Source organism: Orbicella faveolata, unplaced genomic scaffold (assembly GCF_042242905.1).
Source record: "Orbicella faveolata isolate gen_17 unplaced genomic scaffold, um_ofav_v1 contig_46, whole genome shotgun sequence".
Classification (NCBI taxonomy): domain Eukaryota; kingdom Metazoa; phylum Cnidaria; class Anthozoa; order Scleractinia; family Merulinidae; genus Orbicella; species Orbicella faveolata.
In genome coordinates this window covers 26168734-26187434 of record NW_028301576.1, presented here as the reverse complement: position 1 = coordinate 26187434, position 18701 = coordinate 26168734, and the positions used below count along the sequence as shown (strand labels likewise).

The following is an 18701-nucleotide window of genomic DNA, read 5'->3' as shown; positions in this document are numbered from 1 at the left end:
TTCCGCTCCTTTTGTGGCGGCTAAGGATGTAATTAATTCATCTTGTTTTTTGCAGCTTATCGAGCTTGTGTTTAGTAGAAATTTAAGTGGCAAGTATTAGGTGAGAAAAGGCATGCAAAAAAAAATAATAACCTGTCCAAAATCTACATATGTAAATTTGAAAATTAAGCGAAAGGCTCGTCTTGAGAAATAAATTTTCCATCAATATATAATCTGTCTGGATATTTCTTACTGAAAAACGCTGTGTGACCCTTCTTCCTTGCATCTTTAAGTTTATCTCGCTGTTTTTTCCTTAAGTCATAAAGTTCCTTTGGAATATCATCGAAGACGGAGAAATCTTTTCCCTTCAGATGCTTGCGGGCTTCTGACATAACTTCTTCTCTATCAGTATAGCGCAGAAATCTAGCAATAATTGGTCTAGGACCTTTATCATTTGGCTTACCCAGACAGTGGATCCTTTGGAGCTCTATCCTGTCTCTAGCGTTGCTGATCTTCAACTTTTGCTCCAGAAAGTTGTACATGACTTGCTTCGTGTCTTTGGTCATATGTGGCGAACCATCGATATTCGCGTCTCCGGTGACGTTACTTGTATTTTCCTCTATTCCGAAGAACTTTAAATTTTCTCTCCTATTGTAAGTTTCAAAGTACACAAGATCTTGGACGCCACCTCTCGCATCCCAAAGTGCACGGGATACCTAAGGGAAGCAGAGAACACCAGCGACTAGTAAGAATGGCGAAATTTTACACTGGCCTTTCGGAGCTACAAGTTAACCTTAACGCTCCACCTCCTGCCATCGTCGAGATAGCTCCAAAGGAAGCTGCGTCTGCCACCTCTGCAGCTGTCAGGAGCAACGCCACTGCTGGTCGTACTGCAGCCTCTGCTTCTACATCCGCCACTGCCTCTGCAGGTGCCAGCAGCAACGCCGAAGCTGGCCCTGATGCAGCCTGTCTTGGGATCCTCCACTGTCTCTGCAGGTGCCCACAACAACGCCCCTGCTGGCCCTGCTGCAGCCTCTGCTTCTGCATTGCCCACTGCCTCTGCAGGTGCCAGTAGCAACACCCCCACTGGCCCTGCTGCAGCTGTTTCCTCCGACGCTGCCACAGCAAATGTTCCCTTGCAGTCCCTGGGGTCTGATGCTGAGTCTGCTGCCTCCAGCGACGAGTCCGAGGACGACAAAGACCAACCCTCGGACACATCCCATCTTAGCGCTACGCAGTATTTCACGGCAAAGAACCCGGGGACCAACAGGCACAAATGGCTGGTACTCTTTTACGATTACCAATCCAGACCGTCGGCAGGAGAAACAAAACAATCTGTCCGCCTCCAACACACCGCCCAGATGCGGATCCTTCTGGAGGAGATCGACCCGGAGGGAGATGACATCCTCTCCTTGCTGGACCACGAGGGAGACGCCGTCTGGAGATTGTGGGTCAAACCGCATCTAACTGCAGGCACAAAAAAGCCAGGCATGCTCATCTATCTGACATCGTACGAGAAGTTCCTCCGTTTCGTCCCGCACGAGCGATTTAACAAGAATGCTCCTGCCCTCCATCCGTCGCACATTGACCACTTCACCATGGTACTCAAAGACCTCAAGGGCTGGCGTTCGACGGTGGACAGCAAGAGCTACCACGTCAAGAACAAATGCATTGTTGACAAGACGGAGGGACTGCTAACCCTCAACGAACTGGCACAGATAAAGAAGAGCCGCTGCTACAATGATGCCATCCGGTTGCTCGTGCTAGCTGGGAAGGGTAAGGAGCTGACCAACAGCGAATTCGTTCTAGTCAGAGATTTCCTCCTTACCCGGTTCTCCTTAGACACCGGAACACGCCCCGGCCCCCTCAATAATGCCACAATGGAGGAGTATGAGAAGGGCAAGGTGGACAATGGCTGTAAGGTGATGCTGGTGGTAAAACACAAAAGGGCTAAGGACGGGCCTGCCATCTGCCCAATGCTGCCAGAACTTCACAAGTTCATGGAAGTGTACCGCCGAAACATCCGTCCACACTTCGCCTGCCAGGACGAACAGGCACTCTTCGTCACCAATGAGGGCACTGGCTTCCGAGAGGGCACCATCGGCAGACGATTAACCTTCTTCGTGGAGAGGTGTGGGGTGAACTTGGCTGGCCGCATGGCCTTTGTGGACATGTGCAAGTTGATAACAACGGAGATGTTCGACTGTTGCAGCCCCGAAGAACAGGCTATCCTGCGGCACGTACTCGCGCATAGCGAGAAAACATCACGAGAGTGGTACACCAGGCCAAACCTGACAACCACTGGAGTGCAGGCCATGAACATCATTCCGCGCCTCCTCGACCTGCAGGAAAAAGCCCGTTTCCAGGGAAAAACAGCCAAGGGATCCCCAGACGAGAAGCCTCCCTTGCCATCGGAACGTGCAATGCCAGCCACCTCTGACAGAGCCGCAGACTCGAAGGCCTCTAGCAGTGGCATAGTGCCACCCAGCAATGCTTCAGGGCCATCCAGCCTCACTGCCATGCAGCGGGAGGAGCTTGGACAGATCTTTAGCAAAGAAATTGAGGGTGGGAAAACCGTAACGATGCAGGAGGTCAGGAAGAGGGTCATTCGCGTCACCATTCTGTCCCCGCTTGCCGTCACCACAGCCAGGTTGAAGCAAGCCACCAACTTTGTGAACTACCTGGCATGAAAGACGTCAAGCAGTACTCCGCCTGTTTCCAATGCAGATGCCAGCAAAAAAGTGTCTCACTGGCTAAGTAACTTTGATGATCGATCAGCCCGGTCACAGTCAGTAAGACGGGCAGCTTGGAAACCGGAGGAAACGGTCCTCTTCCAATGGACCTTCTCGAAATTCACATCGTTACCGTCCACCAAATCCATCAGAAAGATCTTGGACGACCACCCTCAGTTAAATGCGATCTTGGAGCGTGATGGCTGGGACCGAGTCTATAACAAGATTAAGAACCTCTTCAAAACCAGGAAGTAATCGTTCCTGTGTGACCCAGTGACACCGCATCTCCGGTTAAAGTTTGCCTCATTGAGGATGGAGGTGCTGTGCTCTTCATTGGCACCACCGTTGTGTTTCCTGGAGCGTGATGGCTGGCAGCGAGTTTGCAAGAAGATGAAGAACCTGTTGAAGAGCAGGAGGTAATCGCCCAGTGACCCTGCATCTCCGGTTAAAGTTTGCCTCATTGAGGATGGAGATGCTGTGCTCTTCATTGGTGCCACCGTTGTGTTTCCTGAAAAAACAAAACAATCAGAAAAAGAAGTTGAAATTCCTAATATAATTCAGCCAAGCTGAGCTTCTGTAAAATATCATTGTAAATAGAATTGTCACATACGGCAAACTAAAGTATTTTTATTTATTGTAAATAGTATTGTATATAGAATTGTAAATATTTTAACTGTACATAAAACTGTAAATATTGTAAATATTTCCTGGCGACAATGAGTCGGGCTGGTGACCCGATGATACCCTCCGGGGACTGAGCAGTTTGTCAGGGATCAAAAGCGAGCTGGGGTAGCCAACCCCCGGGGAGTGCCCCACAAACACGCTCAGCCTCTGAGTAGTACTCTTGCCGTTTGATACGGCAAGGGGGGTACTGGGAAACCATCATTACATTTTTTCCTCTCACAGTAGTCCTACCTTGTCGTGGTTGAGAGGCTTGTGTGCCTTCATGAACCAAAGACCTGTACAGGTCTGAAGGGGAGAGGCCAGACTAAAGGGGCTACATCTTTGTGCACATCTGTTATGACTGCTGTCGCATTTTCTTGCATCTTCTTTCTCTTACTGTGTTTAATTGCAGGCAATTTTCCACTGAAGGGATGATTAACCCCTCCAGCTTTCAGCCAGAGCTCTGTCTGCTAACCTTAGCCGCAAGGCCAGGCTACCCAGGGTGCACCACGAGGAGGTGGAGTTGGCTTTGGGTGTGAGAGGCGATTAGACAGACCGGGGCTTACAAACTGTCCAGAAAGCCTAACGGACTTCCTGTCCGCAAGTTGCGCATCGAGACCCTCTTGTACCCCAAAAATAATTAAAAAGTTAGACTGTAAAGACACTAGATGTTCCCGTGGGGCACTCCTTGGAGATTGGCTACTCCAACTCGTGTTTGATCCCCGACGGGAGACATAAAGGGCCGAGCCTAAGTCTAAAGCAACAATGACGTATTTACATGGCTGTTTTTACAGAGGTTAAAATATATACAATCTTTTGTACAGTGATAAGTCTTAAGTTAATATCTTCTATTTGACAATTCTAGTTACAAAGGTATTTACAAAAATTCAACTTTGTTGAATTGAGACTATTTACAATGTGACTTTTTTTGGTCTATGTATTTTGTTTTTTTTGGCTATTTTTCTTACATACACTAATATGAACGTCTATTTACAAAATGTATTTACAAAGAGAATGTATGCGCGTATGACGTACGTATGATGCGTATGGTAATGCATGGTGCATGCATGTCTAAAATGAATGTGAACGTCTGTGTTGGGATGGCAGACGCACTGTTTGGGTGCTGACATTCACCGGCCTGTACTGCGTGACAGGGCAGAACAGGTGGATGCCAACCCCGATGCTGACCATCCCCGTACTGTCTGTCTCTGTCGTCGCGTCCGTCACAGTAACTCGTCGTGGAACGGTCGACGTCAAGGAGTGGGTGGAGGTAGGGCGGGTAGACGTGGTGCAAGTGGAGGTGGTGAGGGTGGAGGTGGGGTGGGTGGATGTGGGGTGGGTGGAGGTGGGGCGGGTGGAGGTGGAGGTGAACAACAGGTGAAATGGAATTGTACGTTGAGCGCCGCTTCCCAGGAAGGGTCTCGTTGAGGGCTTCTTTTTGCCCTTCTTCGCAGAGGCCCCTGACAACAGCATATACCTGGCCTTCATGGATTGCCAGGAATGACCAGTTACTCGTTGGGCCTCTGCAAAGAGCCACAATTTATTTCCGCTAACGGGGTACTTGAACTTGTTGGCCTCAATGAAGGCCTGGAGCGCATGGTCCTCGGCTGGGGTGTATCTAACACGGCGCCTCATGGTGACTGGCTCAGCTACAAAAAACGTTGCAGGAAAAAAAACCTTGCCTTAGTCTCTAATGAGGACCTCAAGTTCCAGTAACGAGTGCCCATACTTACAGACATTATAGTTAGGGGTGAAATCAACATTCTATACAGATAGCTACTTTTGCATTCTATAATGTCTGTAGATTCGAAAGCCTCCCTCAATATTATCTTAAAGTTCTAAGCAGTAAAAGTCTGGTATACTTGCAGACTTTAAAGTGAAGCCTGGCACTCATGTGACCCACATGACAGATAACCCTTGTTGCATTCTATCTTTGCTTCAAATTGCAAGTCAAACGGTTCAATCCTCGTTGAGTTATTAGCAGTTAAAGTTTCCCATTGTTTTTCCATTAAAACCGCTGAGGGCATGGTACCAACAAACTTGTGTCCGCCATTTTGTATAAAACTTTAACCGCTAATAACTTTGCGAGGATTTTATCATTTGCTACCAAATTTGGCATGCACGTAGCCTATGTCAAGGCCTATTGGACGCTACAGTTTGCTGGCCAAATGGTTAAAACCTCGTAAAGTTTTTAAGGTGTAAAGTTTCCACACAAATGACGTCATAACTAATCAACACCAAACGGTTCCTTACAACATGAACAAGCATGATATAACATCAAAACATCAATAAAAGGTCCTCCAGTTCTAATAACGAGGTCCTTCAACAACATATTGGTCAAGATTGCACCTTTAAACTTTGACCAAAGCCCGCGCAGAGGCAACCGTTTTTTATGGGAAGAAAATGTTCAAGAAAGGTGCCCGAGCACCTTAGACACCTCTTCCGATAGTTGGATTGCCTCTGCCCAGTGTTCTAAGGGTGCCAAACAGCAAAAAAAACGGAGCTCAAAAAGCGTGTACTCACGGTTTGAAGGTCTTGAGAACAGGGACGTCATGTAGTATGCACTGAACTTTCCTTTACAACTGGTCGCTACAAAAAAATTCATAAAAAAATTCCCCAATGGGCCGTTTTCTGCGTGGTTTTCACCAATCAGGTCCAGACGACATGGGCAATGCAGCCCGTTTACTTTCTACATTTCACAAGTCTATATTTGAAATCAAAAAAATGTTTTTTTCTAAGTTTTTTTCAAACTGCAATTTTTTTTGAAGTTTGAAGGCAAATATCTGACGTAATTTAATAGTTACAAGAACGAGAAAGGTATCATTCGGTAGCCCTTCTGTTAGACAAAGGGCACGCGAAACATCCTTGATGTTGGTCAAATACTCTTGGAGAAATCAAACCTGCAAGTTGACAGAAAACAATTTTTTTTGAAGTTTGAAGGCAAATATCTCAGGTAATTTAATAGTTAAAAGAATGAGAAAGGTATCATTTGGTAGCCCTTTTGTTAGGCAAAAGGGACACTAAATATGGTTGATGTTGGTCAAATACTCTTCGAGAAATCAAACCTGCAAGTTGGCAGAAAACAATTTTTTTTGAAGTTTGAAGGCAAATATCTCAGGTAATTTAATAGTTAAAAGAATGAGAAAGGTATCATTCGGTAGCCCTTCTGTTAGGCAAAAGGCACGCTAAGCATCGTTGATGTTGGTCAAATACTCTTGGAGAAATCAAACCTGCAAGTTGACAGAAAAGAATTTTTTTTGAAGTTTGAAGGCAAATATCTCAGGTAATTTAATAGTTAAAAGAATGAGAAAGGTATCATTCGGTAGCCCTCTTGTTAGACAAATGGCACGCTAAACATCATTGATGTTGGTCAAATACTCTTGGAGAAATCAAACCTGCAAGTTGGCAGAAAACATTTTTTTTGAAGTTTGAAGGCAAATATCTCAGGTAATTTAATAGTTAAAAGAATGAAAAAGGTATCATTCGGTAGCCCTTTTGTTAGACAAAAGGCACGCTAAACATCATTGATGTTGGTCAAATACTCTTGGAGAAATCAAACCTGCAAGTTGACCCAAAACAATTTTTTTTGAAGCTTAAAGGCAAATGTCTCAAGTAATTTAACAATTACAAGAATGCAAGAGGTACCATTCACTAGCCCGTTGTTTAGACAAAAGACACAGTAAATTTCTCTGATGTGCATTAAATACTCTTGGAGAAATCAAACCAGCAAGATGGCACAAGATTAACAGTTGCAAGAACGCAAAAGGCAAGATTTCGTAGCCCTCTTGTTACAAAAAAGGCATGCGAAATATCTTTGATATTGGTGAGATACTCTTGGAGAAATCAAACCTGAAATATTCTGAGGGGGAGAGCCCCGACTAAAAGGCCAAGGAAAACTGCAGACAATGAATAAAGTGGCAGACATTTTTATTTCACTCTTCAGTGCCTATTTTTATCAAAAGGGGTCTACTTCCGGTTAAGCGGTTAACTTCCGGTAATTGAGTCCTTTATACCTAAAGTTGTGGCATAACTCCACATGGTGTCGTGGTGGCGTAATGGATATTACGTCAAACCTTGACACTAGTTTTCCCGGGTTCGAGACCAACCCGGTGCAATTTTTTTTCCTCACAAAATAACTATTTTTGAAGCGTGTAGCAAGTTGCACATGAAAAAAACCCAAAAAATGAGCAAAAAAAAAGATTACAACAAAAACAAAATTTCACTACAGGCAATATATAGAATGGCAGACACTTTTATTTCACTGTTCAGTGTGTATTTCCATCAAAAGAGGTTAACTTCCGGTTAAGCCGTTAACTTCCGGGAAGTTACTCATTTATGCCTAAAAATTGTACATAAAATTAACTGATGATGAAATTGTGATATGTTAAATGCACAGTTTCATCATCTGTATTCCCGGGTTCGACACCAACCCGGCGCAATTTTTTTTTTCCTCACAAAATAACTATTTTTGAAGCGGGTAGCAAGTTGCACGTGAAGAAAACCCACAAAATGAGCAAAAAATAAAATAAAATAAAAACAAACAGAAAATTTCACTACAGGCAATATATAGAATGGCAGACACTTTTATTTCACTGTTCAGTGTGTATTTCCATCAAAAGAGGTTAACTTCCGGTTAAGCGGTTAACTTCCGGGAAGTTACTGACTTCTACCTAAAAATTGTACATAAAATTAGATGATGGTGAGATTGTCGTGTGGTGACTGGATAATCTCACCTTCATTTTCCCCGGGTTCGACACCAACCTGGCGCAATTTTTTTTTCCTCACAAAATAACTATTTTTGAAGCGTGTAGCAAGTTGCACATGAAAAAAACCCCAAAAATGAGCAAAAAAAAAAATAGAACAAAAACAAACAGAAAATTTCACTACAGGCAATATATAGAATGGCAGACACTTTTATTTCACTGTTCAGTGTGTATTTCCATCAAAAGAGGTTAACTTCCGGTTAAGCCGTTAACTTCCGGGAAGTTACTCATTTATACCTAAAAATTGTACATAAAATTAAATGACGGTGAGATTGTCATGTGTTAACTGGATAATCTCCTCGTCATTTTCCCCGGGTTCGACACCAGCCCGGCGCAATTTTTTTTTTCCTCACAAAATAACTATTTTTGAAGCGTGTAGCAATTTGCACATGAAAAAAACCCAAAAAATGAGCAAAAAAAAAATAAAATAAAAACAAACAGAAAATTTCACTACAAGCAATATATAGAATGGCAGACACTTTTATTTCACTGTTCAGTGTGTATTTCCATCAAAAGAGGTTAACTGCCGGTTAAGCAGTTAACTTCCGGGAAGTTACTCATTTATACCTAAATATTGTACATAAAATTAACTGACGATGAGATTGTGAAGTGTTAAATGCACATTCTCGTCGTCAGTATTCCTGGGTTCGAGACCAACTCGAAGGCAGGGAGTTCGAGCCCTCCTCAGAACATCTATATGAATTTTTTTTCCTTTTTTCCTTTTTTTAAGAGTTTCTGTTCTTTGCTACTTGCTAAATTTATGAAAAAAAATATTTTTTCCATTTTTAAAGATTTCGTTTGCGGATGGCCACCATCTTGGATTTTTGTCCAAAGGGGTTGCATAGGCATTTTGGTCAAAATTTTGAGTGTCTAAAAGACTTTCTTTTACTTACTTTGTCGCGAAAATAGTTCTCTTAGCCACAAAGTAGGTAAAAAGTCTTTTAGACACTAAAAATTTTGACTAAAATGCCCATACAACCCCTTTGGAAAAAATCCAAGATGGCGGCCATTTTCAAATCAGTTTTTCAAGGCAGATATCTCCTAACCTTTTTAACTAGAAAGAAAAGTAAATGCATAGTTGAACAGCCAATTGATCAGAGAACAGGTACGCAGAATAAGTTCAAAATCGAATAAATACTGTCCGAGTAAACAAACTTTAAAAATGGTCCAAAAATTAATGTCAAAAAACGGGTGTAAAAAATCATAAAAACATAAAACACTTTCTCATGGAAAAAAACTATCACATCTTAAGCAGCATCCAAAAGTTAACATATCCTGAAAATTACAAAGAATTCACCCATAATCTGCCAAATCTAAAGCAAGTTCAACCATATGCAAATGAGGTAAGGGGGCCAGGTGACGGCAAAGAGGGCGAATCCTGACAGAGGGGGCGAATCCTGACCGGAAGGAGAGTGAATCACGACCAAAATGCGGGCGAATCCCGACAAAGGGGGGCGAATCCCGAGCGGAAGGGGGGCGAGGTGACTCTAGGTGGGCGAATCCCGCCAAAAAGGGGGGTGAATCCTGGCCGAAGGGGGGCGAGGTGACGCATGAATCCAACCCTAACCCTAAACCCTAAACCCTAACCCTAACCCTTAACCCCTAACCCTAATCCTAACCCTAATCCTAACCCTAACCTAAACCCTAAACCCTAAACCCTAAACCCTAACCCTAACCCTAACCCTAAACCCTAAACCCTAAACCCTAACCCTAACCCTAACCCTAACCCTAATTAGGTTCCTGAAGTGTTGTCCTGCCCATGAGTTGCCCTAGCCAATGTTGTCTGACGGGCTTAACATTTCACAACTTTTGGAATGTGCAGTGCTGTAGTTTAGTCCCTTGTCTACCTTCCAGAGGAATTTCAAAACGCAACATTAAATTCTGTGTAATTTACAGGAGGTCAAAGACACCAAAGTGGGCAAGACAACACAGATGGGAGAATACATGAAGAAAATTGCCTTTTTTCATGAAAATTGAGCAGGATATGTTTAAGACCAATTAAAGGACCTCCACGGGTGCCCTGGGGCTAACCCTAGCTAAATAGAAATTTGGAAAATTTCAAAGGAAAAAAATGCTGGCTAGTTATAGCATGTATACTACACTTGAGATGGTTTCTTGACTTTTTTTTCACAAAGTCGAACTCAGATGAATTTAAAAAATATCATTTTCTTTAAAATGCGAGGGTTAGCGCTGAAATTTGGACACGATGTAACTATGTAAATTTCATGATATTCCTGCAAGTTTCAACTTATTCTGTCAAAAAGAACAATTTTTACAGTTAGTTTTCCACGAAAACACCTCTCCAAATTTTTGGGTGGGCAAAGCTTTTTTTTTTTTTACTGATTTTTTCCTTTAATTTTTTAAAAGTTTTTTAATGTTCATATATCATTAAAAAGGTCTTTTTACGCACTACATGTTGATAGCCTTTAGAAGCCTAGCCCTTGCAATGTTTAGGAGAAAATCATTCATAAAAGTAACGCGGGTGGGCAGGACAACACATGAGGTTGCCAAAAACAGTTATAAAAAATGAACATTTCAATCAATTTCTTTGAAATTTCTCCATTACAATGTTGAATAGTGCACTAAACTTTTTGAAAGTTTTCAACTTTTTTGAAAGCATTGCAACAGAGATAGAGAAGTCTAAATTTTGCACATGTTTAAAATAGGTCTTTTTAAAGTCAAGAGAATTTTTATGTTTAAAAGATTATAACTACAAAGTTATTGAGTGAAATCGCGACTTACCTCTTGAGTTTCAATAACTTCAACTGCAAAGTGAGCACAAAAAGTTTGGTAGAGTATTGTCGAATATTTGATGAGATATCGAGATTCTAAATTTATGCAAATTAGGTGAACATTTTGAAGATCTGCTTTTAGAGGCTTAACTCATTGTCGTTTCAATATATTCATGTGATGTTCTTACAGCAAATACTCCTATACAATAGCCATGTTTGATACGTTCCAAAATTTTTTGAAATAAACTTCATGGAATCATCACCTTTTGAAGACATGTCAAACTTTGCAAGGCTGTAGTACGCTATTGCTTCATTGGAATTCGATGAATTTTTCACAGATCTTTGCACTTGGATAATGCCGTAACATATTGAAAATTCATGGCATTCCAATGAAAGCAAAGGAAGATATAGCACTTTGCACTTGCAATTGAGTTAGAGAAATTACGTGACTCATTATAAGACTTTGTATGGGAAATTGAACTTCTCCATTACCTAGCAACCACACATGCAGAAACCTATACAAACCTACTCAAAAGATTATTTATGTTGACAACTGTCATTTGATGAAGCCAAATCACGTATAAAATGTGAAATCACGTATAAAAAGCCCTCACTGTCAGAATCAGCAGAGTGGGCAAATCAACAAAGAGGGCAAGACAACACACATAGTGGGCAAGACAACACTTGAAGGGGGCAAGACAACACACATGTGGGGGCAAGACAACACACTGTGGGGGCAAGACAACACAGTGTGGGAAACATTAGGTCATTTTTTAAAGCCAATATTAATACTAATCAAAACAAATAAGAACTATTAGACTATATAGTCTGTGATATTCAACTTTATTCATTAAAAAGAAAGTAAATTAACATTTTTCAAAGTTATTTAAGTACCTTGAGAGTACGCATTGCAGACCTATCTTTGTTAATAAAAAAAATTGATAAAAAATTCCACAATGGGCCGATTCATATGCAGTTTTCACCAATGAAGAGGTGAAGATCTCCGCTTTCCTGGTCTGACAATTTTAACCATGGTTTCACGAAATAAGCTTTTCCATATAGAGGTTTAACTCATTGTCGTTTCAATATATTCATGTGATGTTCTTACAGCAAATACTCCTATACAATAGCCATGTTTGATACACGTTCCAAAATGTTTTGAAATAAACTTCATGGAATCATCACCTTTTGAAGACATGCCTTTTTTAAAAAAGCGTTTTTCTGTGACAATCTAGTGTCAAACTTTGCAAGGCTGTAGTACGCTTTTGCTTCATTGGAATTCAATGAATTTTTCACAGATCTTTGCACTTGGATAATGCCGTAACATATTGAAAATTCATGGCATTCCAATGAAAGTAAAGGAAGATATAGCACTTTGCACTTGCAATTGAGTTAGAGAAATTACGTGACTCATTATAAGACTTTGTATGGGAAATTGAACTTCTCCATTACCTAGCAACCACACATGCAGAAACCTATACCAACCTACTCAAAACATTCCTTATGTTGACAACTATCATTTGCTGAAGCCAAATCACGTATAAAATGTGAAATCACGTATAAAAAAGCCCTCACTGTCAGAATCAGCAGAGTGGGCAAATTAACAAAGGGGACAAGACAACACACATAGTGGGCAAGACAACACTTGAAGGGGGCAAGACAACACACATGTGGGGGCAAGACAACACACTGTGGGGGCAAGACAACACACAGTGCGGGAAACATTGTCATTTTTTTAAAGCCAATATTAATACTAATCAAAACAAACAACTGTTAGACTATATCCTCTGTGATATTCAACTTTATTCATTAAAAAGAAAGTAAATTAACATTTTTCACAGTTATTTAAGTACCTTGAGAGTACGCATTGCAGACCTATCTTTGTTAATAAAAAAAATTGATAAAAAATTCCACAATGGGCCAATTCATATGCAGTTTTCACCAATGAAGAGGTGAAGATCTCCGCTTTCCTGGTCTGACAATTTTAACCATGGTTTCACGAAATAAGCTTTTCCATATCACTTATGAAAATTACGCTTGATTGAAACCTGCCCATCAACCTCAAAATTTTTATTCAACTTATGACAAGAAAGAGCAATCACTTGGCTATACTCTGTGTGATTTTCAAGATGTTTGGTTAAAACGTAACTTTTGTACACGTTATCAAAGTTTTTCAAGTACCGTGTAAGTACGCCTTGCGGACCTACAAACCGCCATTAAAGACAAACCTTGGAAGGGTAAGTACACTTTTTTTGAGCTCCGTTATTTTTGCTGTTTGGCACCCTTAGAACACTGAGCAGAAGCAATCAAACTATCGGAAGAGGTGTCTAAGGTGCTCGGGCACCTTAAACATTTTCTTCCCATAAAAAATGGTTGCTTCTGCACAGGCTATGGTCAAAGTTTAAGGGTGCACTGTTTGACCACTATGTGTTTGAAGGACCTTGTTATTAGAACTTGAGGACCTTCTATTGATGTTTTGATGTTATATTATACTTGTTCATGTTGTAAGGAACCGTTTGGTGTTAATTTTCGTGAAATCGGTTCCCTTGTTAATTAGTTATGACGTCATTTGTGTCGAAACGTTACACCTTAATAACTTTGCCAGGTTTTAACTATTTGGCCAGCAAATTGTCGTGTTAGATAGGCCTTAACATAGGCTACGTGCATACCAAATTTTGTAAAATATGATAAAATCCTTGCAAAGTTATTAGCGGTTTAAGTTTTATACAAAATGGCGGACACAAGTTTGTCTGTACCATACCCTTAGGGGTTTTTTAATGCGAAAACGAGGTAAGGCTTTAACTTCCTCAAAGTCTTAGAGGATATAATGCCAGTGTTTCAAATTCACAGACATTATAAAATGGAGCAAGGGCTCTTCGTTCAGGTTGTTGGTTTCACTCGGCACTAAGATATCTGTAAGTACTATGACTCAAATTTTAACTGTCCATAACTCAAAGAGAATGTAAGTGTTTCGGCTGAAATTTAGGGAACAATTACTACATATAAGGGGCTAACTGTTGATGCATTCTTGCATCAAACCGTTTAATTCTCTATGAGATATCAAAGTATAGACATGGAGGTAAATGTTTTCCCCTTAGCTCTTTGGGTACCCAAAGAAAATGGATGCGAAGTTAAATGGAATGGATCGGGTGAAGCATTTGGCACAGTTAGGAATGTGGGGCGACGAAGATGCCATCAAAAAACTATTCTTGGAGAACGTGGAGAGTGCAAAAGTCCCTGAAATAAAAGAGATTGAAAGGCCGGCAATTACCACATGCCTTAATGTAGGAGGGAAAGCATACATAGCAGGAGTGAAAATGGGATTGAATTGTTTGGAGAACAGTGCAAAAAACTTAATGGAGCTAGCCCAATTTCTAGAAAAAGATCAGCTGAAAACAACCATTAAGCCTCAAATTGATAAAGACGATGTCTTGGTCAAAATGAGCCATGTTTGCAAGGACGCTGTCAATTGGTGTAAGAAGATTGGCGAAGAGAATGATGGAAGGTTCGTAAGGAATCTAAATTGGTATGCCGAGAAACTGGTAGATGCCCGAAATGGAGACCACGAAACCCTTAAGCTACTAGACTTTGAGCGGATGCCTTCTTTAAAAATAAAGCCAATAGAACGGGTCCGAGCCACATGTCATTGCAGCTTGACTACAGCAGGGCAAATGAGATTGCCACAACTGCTATCTACATGCAAAATACAACTTTGAGAGTAGTGAATCAGTTGACAATGGCCATGGCTACGCTCATGGCTAGAAAGTACTATCCAGAAAAGAAAGTGCTTAGTTCTAAACCTGATGGACAAGACGTCTGCCAATCGCTGAATTCTGAGCTCAGTGAGCTGACATCGTGGATGGACTTCATAGAAGAAAACCAAAGGAAAGAAACAAACATTGAGGAGCAATTCGAAGACGAGGTACTGGATCCGTCATATCAACCAAACTCTTCAAGTGAAGAGAGTATGACTGAAGGTGGAGACAAGACACAAAGTGAGGCAGAAGAGGGGAAAAAAGGAGGAGAGAGAGAGTCCACGGAGGCACGTCAAGTATCTTAAACCAATTGCAATTACAAGAGAAACTTTGCAAGCTGATTATCAGGATGCTGCCCTTTCCTTTTTGTGTGCCAAAGAACTCGGCTTGCAAGCGCTAACATTAAACTCCGGATTGGCAATCAAATATATGACTCACGTAGCGAGGGAGGAGTTTGCAATAGACCTAAAAGGAAATCATGATATCAATGCTGTAAAAGAAGAAAAGAAGAAGGAGATAATGGCTGCAACAAAGGGTGACCTGGCAAATGCAAAAGTTGAAAAGTCTCAAAGCCAGGGAACTTCTTCGAATGAAGAAACAAGTAATGCAATGAAAACCGAAGGACAAAGCTACACAAGAAAGAGGAAACTGATTGAAACCAAAGAAGCAGAGTCAAGTCAGAAACGCACTAAAGTCAGTAACTCTAAGTCAACCTTAAAGGCGAAGTTTGACTTGACGATCAAAAAGGCATCCAAGAGCAACGATTCAGATGACAAAGAGGAAGCCTTGGAGGAAACGGATGAAGAAACTGTTGCATCCAAAAAAAGGAGTCACCACGTGACAGTAAAATGTAGAGTTCCAGGATGCGGGCTGAGGGTGAAAGACATCAAGCGACATCTAAAGAGTCATGTGACCAGAAAGCAGCTAGAAGAGAGCGATGTCCCAAGGGCTGCTGCTATTTTAAAGGCAGGGAAGAGTCTCAGGGGGCCTCCACTAACCACCTCTAAAAAAGAAGCTGGAAGACCCGGCAGATTTAGAAAATGGTGCCCGGTGCCTGGATGCAACACCATCACTACCTACATAACCCAGCATTTGACAAAGGCACACAAGTTAAAGAGCACAAACGTCGCATACAAGGTGCACTTGAAGAGCGCAAAGAGGTACAAGGGCATACAAGAGCTTGACATGTTGCTGAGCATGAAACCAGCTACCCCTGAAAAGACAGAAATACAACACCAATGTGAGAAAACTAAGATTATGCCAGACAAAGCAAAAGCAGCAGAATTAGAAGATGAAACGGACGAGGAGGCTGCAGAACCAATTGCAGAAGATAAAAGTGAAGGAGAACAGAGTGGAAAGCTTCCAGAAGACAAAGACGAAACTGATGAAGAGTCCGAAGAGGAAGCTAATGACGAGGAAGAACTTGATCTGAAAAAGGTTAAGAAGCCAGAGTACTATTCAGCCACAACATTCTTAAATGCCCGTCACCAATGGCTCTGTGGGTTCTTCTCCTTTCTTCAACTACCCTCAGCCGGGTACAAGAAACTTCAAAATCGGCTCCAACATGTCAGTCAAGTCCAGAATATCCTTGAGGCACTCGACCCAAATGGTGACGACATCACTATTCTGGGAAACGATTTTGGCGACATTGTATGGACAAAGTGGGTACACCCACATCTCCAAAACAACACCAAAGCGCCAGGTACAATAACATCCTACTTGACGAGCCTGGAGAAGTTTTACATGTTTGTCACCTCCAATCGATACAACAAGACATGCCACCTCTGCATGGAAATTATCTGGACACATTCAAAGAAACCATTAGTGCCCTGAAAGGCTGGAGGGCAACTGTTGACAATGAAACGCAACACATCCAGCACCGCGGCTTCCTAAAAGAGTGTGACACTATTCTAACACCAGCTGACCTTAAGGGACTTGAGGAATCCAAACCCTACAGGGCAGGAATAAAAGCACTAAATGAGGCAAAAGCAGGGAAAAAACTCTCACTTCAAGAATTTACAGATGCACGCGATCTACTCCTAGTAAAACTTGCGCTGCTCGTGGGCTCAAGACCTGGCCCTTTGGAAAATGCCCTTTTAGAGGACTACTACGGTGCAAAGGAGAAAGATGGCAACAGGATCATGCTAATTCCGAAGCATAAGCGATCCAAAGCAGGCCCAGCAGCTTTAGGGATGGACAAAGAGCTCCAAATGCTCATGGAAGTCTATGTAAAGAAGATCAGACCTATGTTTGCAAAAACTGACGTAGAGCATCTCTTTGTTAAAACTGACGGGGAACAATTCCAAAATAACACCATTGGCAAACGTTTTGCAGCCTTCTGGGAAAAAAGTGGCGTGAGGAAGGACAAAAGAATCAGCCAAACATCAGTGAGAAAGTTTGTAACCACCGTGACCAAAAGGCAAGCTCCACAGGAAATAGGCAACATACAGAAAGTCTTGTGCCATGGAGAGAGGTTGTCTCAAAATTGTTATTTAAGAGAAGACTTGACAGAGACGGCATCACGGGCAATGAACGTAATCAAGGACGTCACGTCAAAAGAAAGTGCCACACAATCAGAAGCCTCTAAGGATCAGGCTTCTGAACAAAATCCTCAGTTAAGTGAAGAAAATAATCCTCCTGTAGCGACAAAGGATGATGCCAGTCAAGAAGAACCTGAGCCGAGTGAACAGAGTAGTCTTCAAGAAATGACAAATGATGATGCTCTTCCTGGTCCAAGCACACAAGACAGTAGACGAGAAAGTGAGATGGAAGAAGCCTCGACAAACGTTATCCCACCTACCATCATGCAACAGACCCCTGGCAAACCAAGTCCACTAACCCTGAGGGAGAAAGAACAGATAACAAGACTCTTTTCAAAGGAGATAGAGAAAGGAGCTACGCAACAGCTGAAGACGGTCCGAAATAAAATGTGCACGACAATTGTCCTGCGAAGACTTATAACATCAAAGTCAAAAGTTAAACAAGTGACCAACTTTGTCAACTACCTTGTAGCCAGCAGGCCCTCAGAAGATGTCGAAGATTTGCCAGAGGAAAGAGTAGAAGTGGATGAATGGCTTGAAGGGATCGACGTGGAATCCTCACTCAAATCTGGCAGCCGGCAGTTCTGGGATGAGGCAGATACAAAAACCATTGAAAAAGAATTCAAAAAGGTCAAAAAGTGCCCAACCAAACGGGAGCTGAAAGTCTTGTTCTTAAAAAACGAACGCCTTGCAGCCATCTGCGATAAGGAGGGATTTGCAAGATGCTACGAAAAAGTGAAGAGCATCATGAAGAGGTTGAACAAGTAATTGTCCATCGCAATGGTTGGTCCCGGTGGTGGGTGTGGTGTCGTGTTGAGTTTGGCTAAAAGTAAAAAAAAAAAGTTAAAATGGGTTCGTCCCAGCGGTGGTTGTGGCTACAAATAATATAGTAAATGACAACGCAAAATGTCCGAGATATTCGTCAGGGATCAAACACAAGCTAGGGTAACCAACCCCTGGGGAGTGCCCCACGAATCTTCTCATTCTGCTTGTAAGTCGTTCCAAAGAAAAACAAAAAAACATAAAAAACAAAAAAAGTCTAAAAGCAAAAGCAAAAAAAAGGTAAAACAAAAAAACAAAAAAAAAGTGTATAAATGTTTGTATTCATGTCGTGTATTGTAATGTATATGTTTGTCCCCGGATCTGAGGGCGATTCCTATTGAGGTGAATAGCTCGATGAAAGTGAAGGGTGTTGTGACGTCCTTGTGTTTGTTGTGTGTGTGTTCCCTCTCACAGTAGCTCTACCTTGTCGCGGTTGAGAGGCTTGTGTGCCTTCATGACCCTAAGAGCTATTCTGGCTATAATTGCCGGACATGCCTTAAGGGGAAAGGCCAGACTAAAGGGGCTACATTACGTTTTTAACAAGTTTAATCTTCGGCAATAAACATTGAAAAAAAGGACACGGGTTTTACCTGAAGGAGTGAAATAACAGACTTCAAAACTTTATAATTAATGTAACTTACCAGATAGCTCAATAAAATCGTTTACTCTTCAAGTGCATGACTACTGCTACATTTCCATTATGCCATCATTTTCC

At 41.8% G+C, this 18701-nt stretch overlaps 1 protein-coding gene and 2 pseudogenes across 1 annotated transcript; 2 read left to right on the top strand and 1 right to left on the bottom strand.

The window, feature by feature from the left end:
* Window positions 1-813: 813 nt before the first annotated feature.
* LOC149099231 (uncharacterized) lies at window positions 814-3204 on the top strand (annotated as a pseudogene).
* Window positions 3205-4374: 1170 nt separating this feature from the next.
* LOC149099230 (uncharacterized) lies at window positions 4375-5220 on the bottom strand. Its single transcript, XM_089278281.1, has one exon. It carries the CDS (start codon window positions 5007-5009, stop codon window positions 4446-4448), a length of 564 nt encoding a protein of 187 aa, XP_089134407.1. The 5' UTR covers window positions 5010-5220; the 3' UTR covers window positions 4375-4445.
* An 8554-nt stretch (window positions 5221-13774) lies between these two features.
* LOC149099229 (uncharacterized) lies at window positions 13775-15078 on the top strand (annotated as a pseudogene).
* The last annotated feature ends 3623 nt before the right edge of the window (window positions 15079-18701 follow it).